General features: G+C 35.4%; 1 protein-coding gene across 1 annotated transcript in view; it reads right to left on the bottom strand.

The window, feature by feature from the left end:
- Positions 1 to 22,898, bottom strand: part of LOC142351681 (uncharacterized) — a 63,436-nt gene that overhangs the window by 18,118 nt on the left and 22,420 nt on the right. The window contains exons 3-13 of the mRNA XM_075403821.1: positions 20,487 to 20,574; positions 20,207 to 20,409; positions 19,424 to 19,793; positions 16,091 to 16,108; positions 15,246 to 15,646; positions 14,509 to 14,786; positions 13,612 to 13,672; positions 7,729 to 7,784; positions 6,788 to 7,135; positions 4,616 to 4,702; positions 3,675 to 4,022 (exon numbers count right to left, since the gene is read on the bottom strand). Coding sequence (XP_075259936.1) covers positions 3,675 to 4,022; positions 4,616 to 4,702; positions 6,788 to 7,135; positions 7,729 to 7,784; positions 13,612 to 13,672; positions 14,509 to 14,786; positions 15,246 to 15,646; positions 16,091 to 16,108; positions 19,424 to 19,793; positions 20,207 to 20,409; positions 20,487 to 20,574 — 2,258 coding nt within the window. The remainder of the gene's footprint in view (positions 1 to 3,674; positions 4,023 to 4,615; positions 4,703 to 6,787; positions 7,136 to 7,728; positions 7,785 to 13,611; positions 13,673 to 14,508; positions 14,787 to 15,245; positions 15,647 to 16,090; positions 16,109 to 19,423; positions 19,794 to 20,206; positions 20,410 to 20,486; positions 20,575 to 22,898) is intronic.

The raw sequence follows: 22,898 nt of genomic DNA, 5'->3' as shown, positions 1-22,898 counted from the left end.
TTTTATTCACTAAAAAATAGGACCACTAAAACAGAGGACTGAGAATGCCGTTTAAAAAAAATAACAAGCTAAACATCTCGAAATAGGAGAAAAACCGAGAAAAAAAAGACAAAATCGAAGAAACTAGTTAAATTTTTTGAAATACTCTCGAAGATTTGTAGTCTCGGCAGATGTCTTCAACACAGTTTGAGAAGCAGCTCCTACTAACTCGTTGGGCTCCCAATTGCACTGGAAAACAGTTAAAAAAAAGCAGCGTAAAAACTACAAAAAATTACAGAATTAATTTATTTTTATAAAAAATGTGCCACTAAACCTTCAAATTATTTTTACTTAGTATTAAAAAGCATACAACCAACCCTAATTAAACAATTGAATATAAAATAATACCCAGAAAGGCAGAAAAACAGTAATTAGGCAGAAAAAACTTAAACAGAAAAATTAAGCAAAAAATTGTAAAAATTAGACTACTTTCTTCAACTTAAACATGATAATTACAAATTACAAGTGCATAAAAACCCATATGATTAATAACTCCAACCAAAAAAAAACACCCGACACCAAACACTTAAACAAGAGCTAAAAGCCATCAAAACGGCGAAATAACAAAAATAGCTCCAGATTGAATTATAAACTCAGATTGCAAATATATGAGTGAGTTGGTCAAAAATGCACCCGAACAGACAATTAGAGAAAGCACCCGAACAGACAAAAACCAAGAGAAAGCGAATAATGGCCTCAACTATCGCTTTAGGACTATTAAAAACAACCGACTAACGTCGGGCGAATTGCTCTCAAACAACCGGCGAGCGGAAGGCTTCGTCAGTAGCTAGCCACGGGGGGGGGGGGGGTGGTGCACCGGGGGCTGATGGGGGCAACACTGGGTTGTGGGGTGGGCAACAGCGCGGTGGGGGGTGGAGGCAATAGTGGGGGTGGGGGTCAACAGGGGGGGGGGGGTGTCTCAACCTCTAAGAACAGCTCTTCACACCATAAGTATAAGTATAAGTCTCCGAAACAGTTTGAGCTGAAACAGAGCTGAAAGGCTCTAAGAGCACTTAATGCCCGCTGAGTGCTACCGGTTTATCCCGTTTTGAGGACGAAAAGTCAAAAGCGTCAGACGAAAAATCGGTCAAGCGAAAAATTGCATTAAAAAACCGACAGGACTAATATAATTGCTACAAACTTCGTTTCAGAGCAATTAAAATCACAGCAGTCAGATTGCCGGAAACTAGCCGCAATACACGCTTGTGGCCTTCCATAAATTGAAGCAACTAAAAAATAAGATAGAGAGAAGAACCACCAGTCCTTTAATAGTCCACTAGACTTTTTGGGTTAGATTCGGACTGTCAATTTTATGACACATAGGTCTTTAAGGAAAAAGCCCTAAAATAGCTTTTTCAAAATTCATAATTCGAACTCAAATACTCAAGATTAATACTTAAGAGTTAGGGTATATAAGTTTGCACTACTTAGATGCACACTATTGATCTTTAACTAGTAAATGTTCATAAAATTTAAGCTCCATAAGTTCAGAAGTCATATTTTGAGCAAAGTAAGTCATGCATTTGACCTGGAAGCAGAAATGACATCACGCACAATTTTAACTACAAGTAGTAGAAGTCACTGAAGTCATTGAAAAAGTCAATTCCAAGAAGTCAGGTCGTAAGAAGTCATCGATGGAGTCAACAAATTAAAATAACATAGCAGAACAACTCCTGGTGTACAATTCAACGAATTTTCAATGAGTAAACAAAAAACTAGACCTAAAACGGACTATGAGTGAATTGGGAAAACCATTTAAAAAAAAATCAGATCAAAAATAAAAAAAACAAAATCAATATCAAAATGCCGCATGTGAACAAAACCACTAGCGAGAAATGGAAATTTGTTAGAAAGAACTATGAATGGATTGGAAAGACCATTTAAAAAATCCGATCCAAAAATTAGAAAAAAGCAAAAATCAAAGCGAAATTGCCGAACAAAAAACCACTAGCGAGAAAGCGAATTTTTGTTCAAACACCATTTTCTCACTCTACTTTAGAATTAGAGCGAAAAAATTTTACACCGCAAAATCATTCGCTTTTCCGCTCCACTTTCAATTTCGGCGTGACCAAAATCACTATTCAATTTGACTTCACGAAAAAAATCATGATAATGTGTGAACAGATCTTAAATCTTAAAAAGAAAACAGAGCAGGACAAGTCCTGAAATTGACCTGAAATTATCCAGTAATTTATGACCTGACAATCATTTAGTCCGCTTTAAAAGGCAAATGAGAGCTGTTAGTAATGAGACTAAGCTATAAAACAACAGCAGACCAAAAAAAAACAATCAAAACTAAAAATTGAACTTTTATTTTTTGAAAAGACAGCATCAATATAAAAAAAACAACTGATATGAACTCAAATTGCCAACTATATTCCTCTATTTTTCATTAGCAACCTGTCATTAAATGTCGATGAGTCCTCTCACTAATAATATTAAATGATCCGAAAAAAATAACCAAAGATCCCAATAAAACTCGCCGAAACTTTCTGAAAACACAGTCTAAAAGTCACAGCTACTGAAGGATACAATTAGATCAATTATTCGAGTCCTTAGTAACCACCGTTGTGTGCGAATAGGCGTATAAGTCACAAAAAGCAATAGCTATAAACTGAAATGACTTACCTTAATTGAAGGCTATTAGCAATCGATCAGACCTGTCAAAACGAGACCAAGAGTTAAAACAAAATTTAGAAGAAAAAGTCAAGAAGCCAACAATTCGATTATTATTATTGAAAACAATTAGTGTCAAAGTCATAGAAAGCACTAGCTTTGAACAAAAACGATTAAATCATTAAACTTAACCCCCATTAGCAGCATCAGAGAGTACAATAAAAACTTGCAGAACTCAAAAATCACAACATTTTTGAGAAAAAGTAGTGTGAAAGGCATGAAAACCCCTAGCTATTAATTCGAGCCTTTAATTAGGTTCGTTAATGCACTATTAGCAACTAATCAGAGCTGTCATTGATGATACTAAGTAAAAAGACAACCGATAATTTTGAAAAAGAGAAAATTCACTAATATTTCGTGATAAAGTCATAAAAATTTTTAGCTGCCCCTTAATGACTTCAAGCAAAGATAAATGGGCACAATTAGAACACCTATGTACCGTCTTATAAGCACTGAAGGAGAGGAAACTCAGAAGTCAAATTGACGCACCTGAAAAAAAATCCGTCTCAGAAACAGCCAAATTGTTCAAACACCAATTTCTCACTCCACTTTTGAAAAAAGTCACGCCTTAAACCTACTCGATTTTTAGCTCCCTTTACTATTTCAGTGCGACAAGTGTGACATAAATCACCACTCTAGTTTGACTTCTCACTGACGTGAAAAAACCGAAAAAAAGCGTGAACAGATCTTTAAAAGACAGCGCACTAATACAATTCAAAATCTTTGAATTGTAAAAGCCACGATGTCCCCAATAATAGCCGCTATCGCTTCGCGGCTATTAGTCAATAAGTACATGCGTAATGCATTCAAGGGAAGCAGTGACAATCAATGCAATTAAGTGAAAAAATATTTTTAGAGTGACTATTCTAACTTTGACATCTATGAATTCGTACAATGGAAAAACAGATTTGAGGTCGAGACAATCACGATCAAACTTTGGTCAAAATAAGTTCACCCACCGGCTTAGCTCGAGAGCCGTCAATTTCATCTGCTTCCTTTCTATAATTACTGGTCACAATTTCTTCAACTCGAGGGGACTGTTTTTTCACATTTGCGTTATTAGCCACTCCCATTTTATTCACAACTAAAAATTGGCCCTCTTGTGGAAAATGCGCGGCAATCCTTTGCTGAATTAACTTTTTCGTCTTTGCTTCCTGTTGTATTCTGTGGTAAGTTTGAGCTTGAGTGCTAATTATAGAAGAGTGGTTTGATTGCGGGTTCTCATTGTCTTGTCTGTCATGTTCTGTGTCGAGATACACTTCGGCTAAGATGGCGGAAGCACGTCTAGGTGTGATGTCAATGAATCCCTAGTGGCACATGCATTAGCACTACAAACATGAAAGCATGCTACGACACTTAGCAGAGTGGTCGTCGAGCAGAATGAGAAAATGAACTTGCCAAATTATTAGTTTGAGTTGATCGAAAAAATACCAAACCCCGGTTTGAGGTTACATAGTTGTTACATCTTTCTTTGCTAAATGATCATTTATAACCACATTTTAGAAAATAATGCGTTTAAACTTATGTGATTTTCAGCCGCCAACGAAAGCTAGGAAAAATAGCAAATTTAAAGATATTCTGCTGAACGTCCATCGACTTAGGAGGCATCATAGAGAACAAGTTTAGTTAGCTTTCGATTTGTTAACTTTCCGTATCGTCAATTTTGTGACCTATCTGAACATAAATACTATTATAATTAGTAACAGACATAATTGGTGAAAAACCATGCAAACGTAGATTATCGGAGGACCGAATTCTTAAGTGGCTTGACATTACAAACATAATTCTGTGTTAGGATGAAAACTGTCTCACAATGTCAAATAATGTTAACAAAAACAAAGACAATAAGATGAAATTCAACATGCATGCAAACAAAATCTTGATTTTGATTTTCTCCAACCTTTCTCATTTCATCCTCAATCATCTTCCTCAGTCTTTGTTCTTCCTTCTGCTTCTCTGAAACATCAATTCTTAATAAAATCATTGACTAAGACAGTACCATTCTATTTAACTGTGGCTTCTGAACTAGTTCCTCGGTCAGATTTACAATAGTTGGCATCAGTAATTTTTTATCAAAAGTATAAGAAATTGCGCTCTAATTTTTTATTGTAACCGCAATTTTCACGAAATAATTTGAAGGGCCAGGATAAACATAACCGACTAAACTTCGGAAGAATTGCTCTCGAACGACTAGTAGCAGCTGTAATCAATTGCAGCCTGCTTCATTCGGGAGGGGGGGCAAAATGGGACTAAGAAGTTCAATAGTGGGCTTCAAATAACCACATTAGAGGTTAATACATACCACTATTAAGATATAAAGTGAAAAATGGCACCAGTTTCGGCGCACCTGTCATTTGACCTTGAGTATTAAATTGCCGCCAATTGAGTTCAGCTGCTCAAAATTGAGAGAGGGAATTTTAGATCACGCAAAACGCAAAAAGTCAAGGGCGTAAAAGTAACTCGAAAAGTCAAAACGGTCAGGCAAAAATTTTGCATAAATAAGACATAAACGTCTACAATAATTGCTCTTCTACGAGAGCAATTAATAATTGAATGTTTGTGCATGAGTCACTTGATGACTTTGATTTTTTTCTAATAAATTGTCAAAGAATCAAGTATTTTTCAATTATAAAGAACTCGATTAGGAAAATCGTAGTTTGGCGCAGTCGTGGTTGAAAAAAACTATTGAAAAACTGAACGATTAATCCTCGATCAGATGTTAAATCAACAGCGCTTTAGATCACTTCTGTTCTTTTGGCGCTTCAATAGATTTTGATGGAAAACATAACCCACCAATGTCGGGCGACTTGCTCTCCAACGACCGGCAAGCAATTGGTTTGTTGTCAATAGCTAGCTAGGGCTTAATGAGGCTAGCTTAATCTCAACTGGAAGCTGGAGAAAAGAGGAGAACATGGCGTACATATGGGGAGGGGTAATCGAGGGTTGGGGGAGTTCCATATATTTAAAAATTGTCCCTCACGTCTCGATTTAAAATCTCATCAGTTTCGGTGATTTGTACACACACCCACTATAAAACCAACAAAAGAATTGCTCAGCCCCTAAACGCGCTGCGTGATTTAACTGCAGATGAACAAAAAGCAGAATGCTTTGTTCTCTTTACGGTTCAGATAGATATAAAGATATATGAATTTTCAGAGCCTATTTTTTACCAACAATTTATTGCGGGGCTCAAGGAATCCGTACCAAACAAACCATAGAATCAGGATAAAAATTCATCAAATAGCCCAGCCAACTTCATAGCAGCTGACCTAATAACAAGGGTAAATAAACAAAGATTGCAATAATATACCGTAGAATACCGACAATCCCTCAGAATAGAAACTATGATACCATAAAAATGGTAATCAAACCTTGATGATACTAAGTAAAAAGAGAGCTGTCATTGATGATACTAAGTAAAAAGACAACCGATAATTTTGAAAAAGAGAAAATTCACTAATATTTCGTGATAAAGTCATAAAAATTTTTAGCTGCCCCTTAATGACTTCAAGCAAAGATAAATGGGCACAATTAGAACACTTATGTACCGTCTTATAAGCACTGAAGGAGAGGAAACTCAGAAGTCAAATTGACGCACCTGAAAAAAAAATCCGTCTCAGAAACAGCCAAATTGTTCAAACACCAATTTCTCACTCCACTTTTGAAAAAAGTCACGCCTTAAACCTACTCGATTTTTAGCTCCCTTTACTATTTCAGTGCGACAAGTGTGACATAAATCACCACTCTAGTTTGACTTCTCACTGACGTGAAAAAACCGAAAAAAGCGTGAACAGATCTTTAAAAAAAGACAGCGCACTAATACAATTCAAAATCTTTGAATTGTAAAAACCACGATGTCCCCAATAATAGCCGCTATCGCTTCGCGGCTATTAGTCAATAAGTACATGCGTAATGCATTCAAGGGAAGCAGTGACAATCAATGCAATTAAGTGAAAAAAATATTTTTAGAGTGACTATTCTAACTTTGACATCTATGAATTCGTACAATGGAAAAACAGATTTGAGGTCGAGACAACCATGATCAAACTTTGGTCAAAATAAGTTCACCCACCGGCTTAGCTCGAGAGCCGTCAATTTCATCTGCTTCCTTTCTATAATTACTGGTCACAATTTCTTCAACTCGAGGGGACTGTTTTTTCACATTTGCGTTATTAGCCACTCCCATTTTATTCACAACTAAAAATTGGCCCTCTTGTGGAAAATGCGCGGCAATCCTTTGCTGAATTAACTTTTTCGTCTTTGCTTCCTGTTGTATTCTGTGGTAAGTTTGAGCTTGAGTGCTAATTATAGAAGAGTGGTTTGATTTCGGGTTCTCATTGTCTTGTCTGTCATGTTCTGTGTCGAGATACACTTCGGCTAAGATCGCGGAAGCACGTCTAGGTGTGATGTCAATGAATCCCTAGTGGCACATGCATTAGCACTACAAACATGAAAGCATGCTACGACACTTAGCAGAGTGGTCGTCGAGCAGAATGAGAAAATGAACTTGCCAAATTATTAGTTTGAGTTGATCGAAAAAATACCAAACCCCGGTTTGAGGTTACATAGTTGTTACATCTTTCTTTGCTAAATGATCATTTATAACCACATTTTAGAAAATAATGCGTTTAAACTTATGTGATTTTCAGCCGCCAACGAAAGCTAGGAAAAATAGCAAATTTAAAGATATTCTGCTGAACGTCCATCGACTTAGGAGGCATCATAGAGAACAAGTTTAGTTAGCTTTCGATTTGTTAACTTTCCGTATCGTCAATTTTGTGACCTATCTGAACATAAATACTATTATAATTAGTAACAGACATAATTGGTGAAAAACCATGCAAACGTAGATTATCGGAGGACCGAATTCTTAAGTGGCTTGACATTACAAACATAATTCTGTGTTAGGATGAAAACTGTCTCACAATGTCAAATAATGTTAACAAAAACAAAGACAATAAGATGAAATTCAACATGCATGCAAACAAAATCTTGATTTTGATTTTCTCCAACCTTTCTCATTTCATCCTCAATCATCTTCCTCAGTCTTTGTTCTTCCTTCTGCTTCTCTGAAACATCAATTCTTAATAAAATCATTGACTAAGACAGTACTATTCTATTTAACTGTGGCTTCTGAACTAGTTCCTCGGTCAGATTTACAATAGTTGGCATCAGTAATTTTTTATCAAAAGTATAAGAAATTGCGCTCTAATTTTTTATTGTAACCGCAATTTTCACGAAATAATTTGAAGGGCCAGGATAAACATAACCGACTAATCTTCGGAAGAATTGCTCTCGAACGACTAGTAGTAGCTGTAATCAATTGCAGCCTGCTTCATTCGGGGGGGGGGGGCAAAATGGGACTAAGAAGTTCAATAGTGGGCTTCAAATAACCACATTAGAGGTTAATACATACCACTATTAAGATATAAAGTGAAAAATGGCACCAGTTTCGGCGCACCTGTCATTTGACTTTGAGTATTAAATTGCCGCCAATTGAGTTCAGCTGCTCAAAATTGAGAGAGGGAATTTTAGATCACGCAAAACGCAAAAAGTCAAGGGCGTAAAAGTAACTCGAAAAGTCAAAACGGTCAGGCAAAAATTTTGCATAAATAAGACATAAACGTCTACAATAATTGCTCTTCTACGAGAGCAATTAATAATTGAATGTTTGTGCATGAGTCACTTGATGACTTTGATTTTTTTCTAATAAATTGTCAAAGAATCAAGTATTTTTCAATTATAAAGAACTCGATTAGGAAAATCGTAGTTTGGCGCAGTCGTGGTTGAAAAAAACTATTGAAAAACTGAACGATTAATCCTCGATCAGATGTTAAATCAACAGCGCTTTAGATCACTTCTGTTCTTTTGGCGCTTCAATAGATTTTGATGGAAAACATAACCCACCAATGTCGGGCGACTTGCTCTCCAACGACCGGCAAGCAATTGGTTTGTTGTCAATAGCTAGCTAGGGCTTAATGAGGCTAGCTTAATCTTAACTGGAAGTTGGAGAAAAGAGGAGAACATGGCGTACATATGGGGAGGGGTAATCGAGGGTTGGGGGAGTTCCATATATTTAACAATTGTCCCTCACGTCTTGATTTATAATCTCATCAGTTTCGGTTATTTGTACACACACCCACTAGAAAAACTACAAAAGAATTGCTCAGCCCGTAAACGCGCTGCGTGATTTAACTGCAGATGAACAAAAAGCAGAATGCTTTGTTCTCTTTACGGTTCAGATAGATATAAAGATATATGAATATTCAGAGCCTATTTTTTACCAACAATTTATTGCGGGGCTCAAGGAATCCATACCAAACAAACCATAGAATCAGGATAAAAATTCATCAAATAGCCCAGCCAACTTCATAGCAGCTGACCTAATAACAAGGGTAAATAAACAAAGATTGCAATAATATACCGTAGAATACCGACAATCCCTCAGAATAGAAAATATGATACCATAAAAATGGTAATCAAACCTTGATTAAACCTAAATATGCGTACCAAAAACCCAATGAGAAAGAGAAACTAAACAAATTGGCTGAAAACTGATAAAATTTGTCAAAACAGTTGAAAACTTGAAAGTCATAAAAAATCCACCGATTTTCAAACTTAGCCTAGTTGAACCATTTCCCTAGAAAAACTGAATTTGAACCAAAAACATTGCTTTGAAACGTTGTACGCGAATGAAGAACTTTTCACGTCTAGCAAAACTTTCATCTAACCTTCTTTCTTGCTCTCAAAAACAGCGCAAGCAGAGAAAACCATTTCCTCTTGTTCAGCACTCTGACCAAAAGACAGTTTGCACACATGGCATTTCCTTTTCAAGTAGCAAACATAGCTGGCAGGTGCCAGAAAAAAGCTGTGATGGCTTCGTAGATATGCAGTCTCAAAAAGATAGCCGGGAGCTTCTTCTATTTATGTGCTGAGAGCAACTTCTATGTCTGCTTCTATTAGCTGCTCTCAAATAAATTGACACACGCTATGTTGGCCTCATCTCCTCGAATTAAAGTAAAGAAAAGTCATTTTCAGAGTGAGGAAGTCATTTTTTTGAGAGAGGTAAGCCACGTTTAACCAAAAAAATAACCACGCGAATTAACAAAAACCCGCTCCACTAAGAGTGAAAAATGTCTCAGACGCAATTCAGTCAAAATTGCATGAACAAACAGAAAAAGATTTTATATAGTCGTGATGTCATAGGGTCGTAACAAAAATCTTATTTTATTCACAACTAAAAATTGGCCCTCTTGTGGAAAATGCGCGGCAATCCTTTGCTGAATTAATTTTTTCGTCTTTGTTTCCTGTTGTATTCTGTGGTAAGTTTGAGCTTGAGTGCTAATTATAGAAGGGTGGTTTGATTGCGGGTTCTCATTGTCTTGTCTGTCATGTTCTGTGTCGAGATACACTTCGGCTAAGATGGCGGATGCACGTCTAGGTGTGATGTCAATGAATCCCTAGTGAAACATGCATTAGCACTACAAACATGAAAGAATGCTACGACACTTAGCAGAGTGGGCGTCGGGCAGAATGAGAAAATGAACTTGCCAAATTATTACCAAATCCCGGTTTGAGGTTACATAGTTTTTACATCTTTCTTTGCTAAATGATCATTTATAACCACATTTTAGAAAATAATGCGTTTGAACTTATGTGATTTTCAGCTGCCAACGAAAGCTAGGACAAAAAATAGCAAATTTAAAGATATTCTGCTGAACATCCATCGACTTAGGAGGCATCATAGAGAACAAGTTTAGTTAGCTTTCCATTTGTTAACTTTCCGTATCGTCAATTTTGTGACCTATCTGAACATAATACTATTATAATTAGTAACAGACATAATTGGTGAAAAACCATGCAAACGTAGATTATCAGAGGACCGAATTCTTAAGTGGCTTGACATTACAAACATAATTCTGTGTTGGGATGAAAACTGTCTCACAATGTCAAATAATACTAACAAAAACAAAGACCAGAAGATGAAATTCAACATGCATGCAAACAAAATCTTGATTTTCTCCAACCTTTCTCATTTCATCCTCAATCATCTTCCCCAGTCTTTGCTCTTCCTTCTCTGAAACATCAATTCTTAATAAAATCATTGACTAAGACAGTACTATTCTATTTAACTGTGGCTTCTGAACTAGTTCCTCGGACAGATTTATAATAGTTGGCATCAGTAATTTTTATCAAAGTACAAGAAATTGCTCTCTAATTTTTTATTGTAACCGCAATTTTCACGAAATAATTTGAAGGGCCAGGATAAACATAACCGACTAAACTTTGGAATTGCTCTCGAACGATTAGTAGTAGCTGTAATCAATTGCAGACTGCTTCAGTCGGGGGGGGGGGCGAAATGGGACTAAGAAGTTCAATAGTGGGCTTCAAATAACCACAATAGAGGTTAATATATACCAATATTAAGATATAAAGTGAAAAATGGCACCAGTTTTGGCGCACCTGTCATTTGACTTTGAGTATTAAATTGCCGCCAATTGAGTTCAGCTGCTCGAAATTGAGAGAGGGAATTTTAGATCACGCAAAACGCAAAAAGTCAAGGGCGTAAAAGTAACTCGAAAAGTCAAAACGGTCAAGCAAAAATTTTGCATAAGACATACACGTTTACAATAATTGCTCTTCTACGAGAGCAATTAATAATTGAATGTTTGTACATGAATCACTTGCTGACTTTGATTTTTTTTCTAATAAATTGTCAAAGAATCAAGTATTTTTCAATTATAAAGAATTCGATTAGGAAAATCGTAGTTTGGCGCAGTAGTTTAGAAAAATCGTAGTTTGGCAAAAATCGTAGTTTAACTAAACGATTAATCCTCGATCAGATGTTAAATCAACAGCGCTTTAGATCACTTCTGTTCTTTTGGCGCTTCAATAGATTTTGATGGAAAACATAACCCACCAATGTCGGGCGACTTGCTCTCCAACGACCGGCAAGCAATTGGTTTGTTGTCAATAGCTAGCTAGGGCTTAATGAGGCTAGCTTAATCTTAACTGGAAGTTGGAGAAAAGAGAACATGGCGTACATATGGGGAGGGGTAATCGAGGGTTGGGGGAGTTCCATATATTTAACAATTGTCCCTCACGTCTTGATTTATAATCTCATCAGTTTCGGTTATTTGTACACACACCCACTAGAAAAACTACAAAAGAATTGCTCAGCCCCTAAACGCGCTGCGTGATTTAACTGCAGATGAACAAAAAGCAGAATGCTTTTTTCTCTTTACGGTTTAGATAGATACAAAGATACGGTTCAGATAGATCAAATAGCCCAGCCAACTTCATAGCAGCTGACCTCCTAATAACAAGGGTAAATAAACAAAGATTGCAATAATATACCGTAGAATACCGACAATCCCTCAGAATAGAAACTATGATACTATAAAAATGGTAATCAAACCTTGATTAAATCTAAATATGCGTACCAAAAACCCAATGAGAAGGAGAAACTAAAAAAAAATGGCTGAAAACTGAAAAAATTTGTCAAAACAGTTGAAAACTTCAAACAGTCATAAAAAATCCACCCATTTTCAAAATTAGCCTAGTTGAACCATTTCCCTAGAAAAACTGAATTTGAACCAAAAACATTGCTTTGAAACGTTTTACGCGAATGAAGAACTTTTCACGTCTAGCAAAACTTTCATCTAACCTACTTTTTCGCTCTCAAAAACATCGCACGCAGAGAAAACCATTTCCTCTTGTTCAGCACTCTGACCAAAAGACAGTTTGCACACATGGCACTTCCCATTTCCTTTTCAAGTAGCAAACATAGCTGGCAGGTGCCAGAAAAAAGCTGTGATGGCTTCGTAGATATGCAGTCTCAAAACGATGATAATCGAAGGCAAATTTCTTTTTATTAATTGATGCGATTTTTTATTTTAAGAATCTGCATAATTTATGTGCTGAGAGCAGCTTCTATGTCTGCTTCTATTAGCTGCTCTCAAATAAACTGCGACACACGCTATGTTGGCCTCATCTCCTCGAATTAAAGTAAAGAAAAGTCAATTTCAGAGTGAGGAAGTCATTTTTTTGAGAGAGGTAAGCCATGTTTAACCAAAAAAATAACCACGCGAATTAACAAAAACCCGCTCCACTAAGAGTGAAAAATGTCTCAGACGCAATTCAGTCAAAATTGCATGAATGAACAGAAAAAGATTTTATATAGTCGTGATGTCATAGGGTCGTAACAAAAATCTTGATGACGCAATAAAATAAAACCAAGAGAAGGCCAATAATAGCCCGTTTAACCAAAAAAATAACCACGCGAATGAACAAAAACCCGCTCCACTAAGAGTGAAAAATGTCTCAGACGCAATTCAGTCAAAATTGCATGAATGAACAGAAAAAGATTTTATATAGTCGTGATGTCATAGGGTCGTAACAAAAATCTTGATGACGCAATAAAATAAAACCAAGAGAAGGCCAATAATAGCCCGTTTAACCAAAAAAATAACCACGCGAATGAACAAAAACCCGCTCCACTAAGAGTGAAAAATGTCTCAGACGCAATTCAGTCAAGATTGCATGAATGAACAGAAAAAGATTTTATATAGTCGTGATGTCATAGGATCGTAACAAAAATCTTGATGACGCAATAAAATAAAACCAAGAGAAGGCCAATAATAGCCCCAGCTATCACTTTTGCAGATCAAGTTTAGCAGATTGCGCAAACAAAAATTGACATCTAGGTTCACTGCCAAGTTTCACTTTGACTTGCTTGCATTATACAGTTTAATTCGGTCTTTTCAGTGACTTTCCTTACTCCTATCCAATTCAAATACATTTTAAATAAAAATTCTGTTTTGAAATGGTTCTGCGATTTTGTGCTCATTAACGTATTCCAACTGTCAATTTGAGAATTTGCATTATATATCTTACCCAACTCTTTCAGCCACTTTTGTTGCTCGTGCTTTTTTGTCACAGCCAGATCGTTCTCGCTCTAAATAAAACATTCGTTAAGAAACTGACTCAATTAATAGGCAGTAAAAACAATCGGTTACCGTCGTGTGAATTGCTCTCAAACGACCTGCGAGCCGTTGGCTTTGTTAATACTCAGCTGGGCTCAGATGCTTGCATTGCGGTGAGGGGGTGATTGAGTGGCGTCAAACTTTGCACCATGAAATTGTCTCCTCAAAACAGTTTTGGTGGACCACATTCTCAGAATCTAGTTGGGCATAAGACTCTAAGAGGACTTAATGCCCTCCGCGCATTAATGTTTATCCCGTTTTTGAGGAGAGAAAGTCAAATGGTATTCCAACTGTCAGACAATTCGGTCCAGCGAAAAATCGCATTAAAAAACCACAGGACTAAAATAATTGCTACAAACTTTGTTTGAGATCAATTCATAAATAGTTTAAATGATATCAAGCCCTATTGTTCTGCTTTATCGCTGAACTAAAACGTACTATAGTCATGTTTACCAGATCATTGCACATTTATCAACTGAATAGTCTAAAAGTGAGTTGGCTGCTGGATATCAGTTCCATTAAATAAGCTCAACTAAAATCAGCGCCTACTACCTCCGAAATGTGCACGATAGACGTCGCCAGAAGTCATTCATATGCCAAGCCTCTTCGGCACATCAGTTTTGGAATCCTCCAAGTGAATCAAATATGACTTGTATATACTAGCATTGAATGAGGTACTTTTGCATTCTTAATATCTTGTTCAGCCTTTGACAGACAGATCGGTCATAGGGACAGTTCATAGTAGTGACAACAACAGATTTAAGGAATAAAATAACAAAATCGGAGAGTCAGCAACTTGCAAACGTACCACAATTTGGAAGTGGTCAAGCATAGCACTGGGCTGATTGATGACATGCCTTGGCGAGAGCACGTGCGGTGACGTCAGCTGTTCTCTCTGCGGTGATGACGTCATACGACCATGCCTACTCTTGTCTTTCCCCTCTTCGGTGTTATTTTTGGGAATATTTCTGTTCAGTCTCTTCCTGTCCACTTCCGGTGGTGCAGGGGGAGGGGAGTGTGATATGATTGGCTGTTTCTTTGGCAAGTCGGGCACAATTAGTTCTTTGCGCAGTGTTGAGTTCTCTCCTAGAGTTAATCAACAAATTCACCGGCTTAGCAATGCGTAATTAAATAACGGCGAGCTCTCTGATTTTCTCTGTACATCAAAGTCATATTGTTATTGCTTGATTTCACAGAGCAAGCTAATACTGGTTTGCCTTTCATCCACCATGCCTTGAATATAATAGTTTCTATACGGCCCAATGTTTTTCACCATTATTTTACCAAAAAGCCTAATTGCGTTTCCTTACAAAAATCCAGCAATCTATCAATTTCTATTAAAAGTTCTTTGTTCCGTTATTCTTTGTTTCCGTTAATAAGAATTGTATGATTTAAATATTCCACGCCAAATATTATATCAAAATCATGAACCATTTAAAACCCTTTAAAAGATCTATTTACATAATCTTCTAAATTTCATTGTTTTGAACGGTTCTAGAACAATTAGTTCTTCATAATTTGCCTATAGATTCGTTTTTAACTCACTTTTTTGAGCCTCCCACTGCTGACGTTTCTTCTCAAGCAACGACATTGGTGGATCTATTTTAACAGAATCCCTCTGCTCTTTCTTGTTCTCTTTTGAGGAGTCACTTTTCGGAGACATCTCAACCTTCGATTCATCTGCCTTCCTTTCAGATACTTGGACAGATTCACTTAGGGGCAAATCTCGCGACGAATTTGAAACTTGAGTGATGTTTAGTTCACTCGATGTTTCATCTGCTAAAGAATTTTTAACAAATTGAGTTGCTTTTGGTTTGAGAGGGGCTGTCGGAGAAACTTTTTTCATTGGGGATCGATCTCTGTTCTTGTCTTTCTTAGAGCGCATATCTCGTTCACGTTTTTGATTGGCTCTGGTCGGCCTCACTTCCTCATATACAACAATCGGGCTGAAAAAAACACAAGTTCTAATTTTTAACCTAATGGGCCATTTTTCTCCACTACAATACAGAAAATGCAACACTATACAAAATACCCAGTAAAAAGAAACTTGAAACATACTAAGACATGCGAGATTTTGATTTTCCTGTCAAAAATTGTTATGGCTATGGTTAATATGTTTTCTGAAGTTGAGCTTTCAGGATACACTATCCAAGGTCTTGATAAGATTATGATCCAATGCCTAATTTCTTAAAACGAGCTGGCTTCTGGCAACACTGACCATATAGTGACGTTCTGTTATCAAATAATCTTCTAAAACTATTTCACTTCACTAGGTTTCATTTCACTGGGTAGACATAAAGAAAGGTATGGTAAAGAACAATGTGCTTGCATGCACTCGCAAAAACTGAAAGAACACTAAGAAGAGTACAACACGAATAAGACTAACATACCGTTGTTTGGACTCATCCCTGTTAAAAATTATTACAAAGATTGTATCATTCGAAGGCGCAAAGCCACAAAAAAATCTTTGCACCTCAGTTATTGGCTGCTTTTTTAGTACATAATTTGACCCTTAATTGCCTGCTTTTTAGAATACACGCATATCTCTCAAAAAGCTTCATCACTGAGTACTTCATGTCTCGAAAGACTGAAGCTTAATGGAGTATTAATTGTTCCGACCCCTCTTGAGGGGGGGAGGAACTATATACTCAACTGGTTTTTTTTGTTCAGTCAATTTTGGCCAATCGATATATTCATCGTAGAGAGTTGAGATTGGTATCATTAGAAAGCTTGTCCAGCGTAGAATATGGAATTAAAAAGATTTTTTGATTTTCGTTTTTGACAGGGAGATATCTAGGTTTAAACTTTCGAGAAAATAGATTGAATTCCGTTGATTTCATTCACCTTTTTTAGGAATTTTTGACCAAAATTTCGCCAATTTTGATAAAATTTAATAATTTTTCATGAAAATGTTGTTGATTTTACGTTTAAAGACAAAATACATTGTCGGCTATTTTCATTGATTTTCTTTGTCACAAATTCCGGCTAAAATTTTCACAAAATTCAGACTTCATCAAAAACAGCACGAAATAAGTTTCTTTAGTCCACTCTGATTAAATTCGCTGAAGTGCACACCCAAACACCAGTAACACAATTTTTGTAGTTTGTAGACTGAAAAGGGGGCTAATTCCACTTCAACTTCCGTTGAGAGTGCTCTGTAAACAAAACTTTGCCGTTTTTTGCTAACTTTATTCGTTGATTATCAAAAACGCAGCATTTACGTTTGATTTTTAACAAACAAAATATCTATATCAATGACATTCGAAAAAAAATTCCTAATGGACAATCCACATTAACAGGACTAGTTCTGTACCAATCTTGGACCGTTACAATACAAAAAAAAAATTTCGGATTGTCATCAGTCGGTTTTTTATTTAAAAAAATTCGATCTTTTTTATATTAAATAAATAACAGATCCATTCATATCAAAGCTCACTAGTGGTAGGTCCTATTGGCTTCCTAATTAGCTCAAAATTAATTTATCTAGTTGATTAATTGAAAGCTTATGGTCATTTTGACTTTTAAAGTATTTGATTTTCAAATATAAAATGGCTTAATGAAATTTGCCTCCAATTTTCTCTTACTTTTGTCAACTTGCAGCTTAGTGTCAGCAATCAAAGAGTGCTCCTTCTTTCTGCCGAAATCAAATTTAGTCTTTATTGCGGTTTTACGCCTTAAGTTATGGTGTTCTGTCTTTGATTCTACTAGATTTCACAAATTTTTTTAACTTTTAGGTAATTGCCCATTTTTCGTGTTTTCTAATTTTGTCAAATTATCACGTTATTGTCAGTTCAAATATCACAACTTTCGAGCTCAAAAGAACGCACAATTGATAATATTTAAATCCTTAAAGGTATAAATTGTGGTTCTTTGCCGCTTCGACAATACTTTCTCGAAGAATTTAATTGAATTCTTTAATTTTGTCTTTAACTGTTGTTTTTACTTTGTCTTTTTAGTCGTATTTAATTTCCTGTACAATGACCCGGTTTGATTGGCTTTTCCTGGATAATTAGATGAGCCGATGTTCTGATATTAGAAGATAGATAATGGCTTTCATGACTTTGAAAACAATTGTTTTCCAAAACAAAAAAACATTTCAACTTCGCAATTTTGTTCCTTTTATTGTCTGTTTGTTACCTGGTCTCGTCAACTAAACGTTAAAGATGACATTATTTTTGTCATGGGAAGGTGTCAAAAGGGATTGGTGTCACAAAATCTAATGATTTTATAGAATTCGTTATGAATTTACTGGCTTCGACACGGGTTTTTCACAAAAAAAAACTAAATTAATTTTTGATTTTTGTCATATTTGATGTTCTTTTTGTAGACGTAAGACATGTTCTGGATAATTGCAGGTCTCGAGGGCTTCCTTTGGAAGAATAAACGAACCTATTTAATTTTTCATTTTGTAATTAATGGCTTTCATGTCTTTGGAAAAAAAATTTTTTCGATAAAAACAAGTGTTACATAATCTTGCTTTTTTTCTTTTTAGTCTAACTGTTACCTAGTTTCATTAATGAGAGGTCAGATAATACATTTCAAGGCAAGTTGTCAAAGGGATTGGTGTCACAAAATCTAATGTTTTAAGAGAATTCGTTATGACTTTACTGGCTTCCACACGGGTTTTTCACAAAAAAAAGTAAATTAATTTTTGATTTGTGTCATATTTGACATTCTTTTTGTAGACGTAAGACACATTCTGAAAAATTGCAGTTCTCAAGGCCTTCCTTTGGAAGAATGGACGAACCTATTCAACTTTTTCATTTTGTAATTAATGGCTTTCATGTCTTTGGCAATAAATTTTTTTCGAAAAAACTAGTATTACATAATTTTGCATATTCTTGTCTAATTGTTGCTTATTTTCATTAATGAGTGGCCACATAATACATTATCGGTGTTCGATGAAGTTGCAATCGAACATATTTTCGGGCCCAAAGTATGGCTTTACGGTTTCCAAAGCATTTTCAGGCAAGTTTTAATTGATTTTTTGTTTGTTGTCTATTTGTTGTTCTTTTTGTAACTGCATAAAAAATTGAATACCAAGAGTTCTTAATTCTCTTCTATAGAAGCATTGGTAATTGTAAACCTATGGGGTATTTTAGTTGATTCGTAATGGTTTTCATTACTTTGAAATTAATTGTTTTTTTTTAAATTCAGCGAATTTTCTAACTTTAAAGTTTCTGTTCTTTTTTGTCTAATTGTTACCAAGCTTCATTATGAACTGGTGAATAACCATTTTTTTTCTGGTGAATTACAAGTTATTTTGTTTATTTTCAGTTTTATCTGACGCTATTTTGACTTTGTTATTAAGTTTTTTTTAAAACGGACATAAATTTTTTGATGTAATTAATGTTTGTTGTTGTTGTTTGATTTTGTCGGCAGTCTTCGCTCACTTCCTTAATATCGGCATATCTCATCCATCTAATACATCATTTTTTACTCCATTGAGTTATTTGCTTTGGAGGCTATCTTTTCGTTCATACACCAGTTTTTTTTTATAAAAATAATTGAATTTTTTGTGTTTTTCTATCTGTTCCTCATTTGGTAGACAATTTTGCCAAAATTGTGGATGAGCGGGGTCGGAAACTTATGTGCGATTGCACATTACCGAGCCGCCTTGTTGCTATTTTAAATACAGAAAACTTTTCAAGTTAGTTTCCTGCATTTCATAACCAAATACATCCCGTGTCCCCTTTAAACAGAAGGAAACAGGTTCGCCTTACCTCACAGCTTTGGATACTGTTGAATTCACTCTCTCCAGTCTTCTGTCAACTGGCTTCTCCTCATTTTTGGTCTTTGCAACGGTCGGCTTATCCTGGCCCCTTAATGGTTTCCTCTCCACAGGCTTGTTCTTGCCTTTGTTCAATAAATCCATAATGTTTTCACCACCTTTACGTATGTTTGGAGCAGGCACGTGTTTATTGGCGGCCCCTTTTGGCGAAATATTGTCAGAGGTCTTTGTGTTGGCTGGTCTTTGTTTCTTTTCTGGAGTCGGTTTGGATGACATAATTTCTTGGTTGATGACGGGCGACTTTCTTCCTCCTCCTCCTTTAGAATTGTGATCTTCTTCAGCGGTGATGTTACTCTCCGAATCTAAATATAAGCATTGAATCAATTTTGAGATTTCAAGTCCAATAACGTCTGCATCTGAGCAATCAAAAATCCTGACGGAAAATCATTGATTATAACTTACGACAGCAGGTATGTTGAACACAAATTATACTGTTCAAAACTCATTATTTATAAACTGTCGGCTGAAAAAAGCCGGTTGTTTGAAATTTAAACGTAGAGCAGACAACGGATTTATCGTGCCCATACAATCGATAACTGCAACTTTAAATATCTAACTACCTAAAAATCGACAAAATGGCTCAAATGAGAATTATCATAGAAATGTTTATAACTTTGCTTGAATGATTTGAATTTTTGTTTGCTTCAAGTATATTTAACCATATGGTTATGACTGTAATTTACTTGTTGCAATAAAAACCTATTATATTTTATACCTTTAAGACGTCGCATCGTATCCATCTCTTCAGCTGCCAACTCACAAACCTCATTAATTGTACCAACAAGGGCATCCAGCTGCTTCTTAGTAAGAGTCACCGTTTCTTCACTCTCACTTGTCGGCTTCTTACCTCTCGCATTTGCAACTGCTTTTGGTGCCCTATTCGCCACTGGCTTTTGAACTTCCTTGCGCTCGGTTTGCCTGTAAAAATCTCAGCAACATATATTCTGTTTATAGACAGTCAACAATAACATGGTTGTTTCAATTACTGCACTTACTCGGTTTTTTCTATTGACATCGCTTTCGGAGCAGGTTTGACTTTTGGAGCAGGATGAATGATTTTACCTCTGGTTCCTTTTGGCGCTACTGAAACACCAGGCAAGTTTTCTTTATCAAAGTTAAATTAGCCAAATCAAAGTCACATTAGATAAAACTGTTGAAGTAGGCATGCTCAAGTATGGCATGCTAAAGCCATTGGAATTGACCACCAATATTTAAAGATCCCAGAGTCACGAATAAAAACGAAACAAACAATTTTCTTAACAATCAAGAAATATTTCAATTCAATGCTCATTTTATATCTAGTAATAAAAAACGCAATTCCATGCAAGAGGGAATTTACAAAATTTAGCTGTGAAAAACAAAGATGGAAAAACAGAAGTTAAGAATTAAAATTCGAACAATAACATGTATGCACAACCAACCAGAATTATGCACATTAAACTTGACACTTGTCTCGGAGAATTATTATTGAAACCTAATTTATGAGAATTAAATTTATGATTAAGTAACCTGTTGATCTGCTGTTTTAAACATAGCTGGCAGATTGCCAGAAAATAGCCGCAATAGATTCGTAGATCGGCAGTCTAAAAAAACAGTAAAAAAGACAGACCAAAAAAATTCGTCTTTTCATTGAAGGCTGATCTGTAAGACTTTGATTAAAAATATGTATAAGTTATTGCTGCCTCTATTAGCTGATCTGAAATAACCTTCATTTAGAATGACACACACCCATTTGACCTTATCTCTTTGAATTAAAGTAAATAAAAGTCAATTTCAAATTGAGGAAGTCATTTTTGAGAGTGAGGTAAGTCAAGTGTGACCAAAAATTTAATCACGCGCATGAACAAAAAAACTCGCTCCACTAAGAGCGAAAAATGACGTCACACATGCATTTCAGTTGAAATTGCATGAACGAATGAACAAAAAGTGGCTGTGACGTCATATGGTCGTAACAAAAATCATGACGACGAAATAAAAAAACATAGCAGGACAAGTCCTGAAATACAATTCAAAGAATTGAATGAAAAACTCAGACGTACTCTACGTTACCAGCAGATCAATTGAACAATGCAAGCCAGAACACAAAAATCATCAAAGAATTGAGAAACGAAAAGAATCAAAACTAAACAAAAACAATCATTGCTAAAACTCTCGAAGCTTTTAAACCTAAGGCAAAATTTTTTCCCTTTAAAAACACCTATTACAAAAATATGTTCGAAACCAATTTTTGTTTCTGAAATCGGTCCAGTATTATATCTGCAAGACCTGAAAAATATTCATTGGCCCTTGAAGATCGATTAACTCGAAAATGACCAAAAAATTTTTTAAAAAAGAAATCAATTGCAAATTATAAGGAAATGTTGCAAAAAATCGTGATATAAATATCTTCAGAATCATTTCTGTGTCTCTAGATGCTATCCAGTAACCCAATTGCAAGCCTTAAAAACTCATTGGCTCATAGATCGATAGGCAATAACTTCTAGAAAAAAACTTCAAATTGCAAAAAATAGAAAATCGTTCTACTAAAAAGTTGAAAGCTATTCAATTGCCCACTAGCAACTATTAATAGCGTACTGTTAAACCCTGGATGCGGTTACCTGGCTACTGAGACAAGAAAAAATAAATAAAAAACAAATAGTTTAAAAAAAATGCAAATTCTATCAAAAAATTTCTAAAAGTCGAAAGGTTAAATTGTTGAAAACAAATCCATTGAAACTAAAAACCATGAAGTAACTTTTCATCAGAACTTGGAATAGGTTTTTTTGCACTTGAGAATGGACGAATATCAAAAGCTGACAGAAACTTTAGGAAACATTAAAAAAAAATTGAAGATCTTATCAAAAAAATGCTAAAATTCGAGACATTAAAAAGATAAAAAGCATTCCATTGTTACTAGAAACTATTCAGTGCCTTATTAACAAACCTCAAAGAAGATTGCTTGGTCCCTGAAACTGGAAAAACTGAAAAAAATATGAAAATTTTCAAAAAAACAAAAAAATGCAAATTTGTTCAAAAAAATTGATAAAATGTGTGATATTCAAAAGTTGAAACCTATCCCATGGCAACTAAAAATTTTTCAATAACATATTATCCAACCCCTAATGAGGTTTTCTTTCCCCTGGGACACAAACAACTTGAATGATGACAATAAATATGTCAAAAAACATGAAAAATTTGCAACTTTTTCAAAAAATGCTGAAATTTATTGTCAAAAAGTTGAAAACCGTTCCATTACCACTCGAAAATGTGCGGTAAACTATCATCAAACCCTTTATCAAACCCTAGATGAGTTTTCATGACACCAAGCGCTAAAAAACTCAAAAAATGACAAAAATTTTCAAAAAACCTGAAAAAAAATTGCAAAAATTAGTATTATTTTGTGTGTTTGTGTTTGTAGTACCACGACA

The sequence above is a fragment of the Convolutriloba macropyga genome, chromosome 13 (genome assembly GCF_964194025.1).
Source record: "Convolutriloba macropyga chromosome 13, txConMacr16.3, whole genome shotgun sequence".
Taxonomy (NCBI): Eukaryota; Metazoa; Xenacoelomorpha; order Acoela; family Convolutidae; genus Convolutriloba; species Convolutriloba macropyga.
Note: the sequence above shows the minus strand (reverse complement) of the source record. Positions and strands in the feature narration are given on the sequence as shown.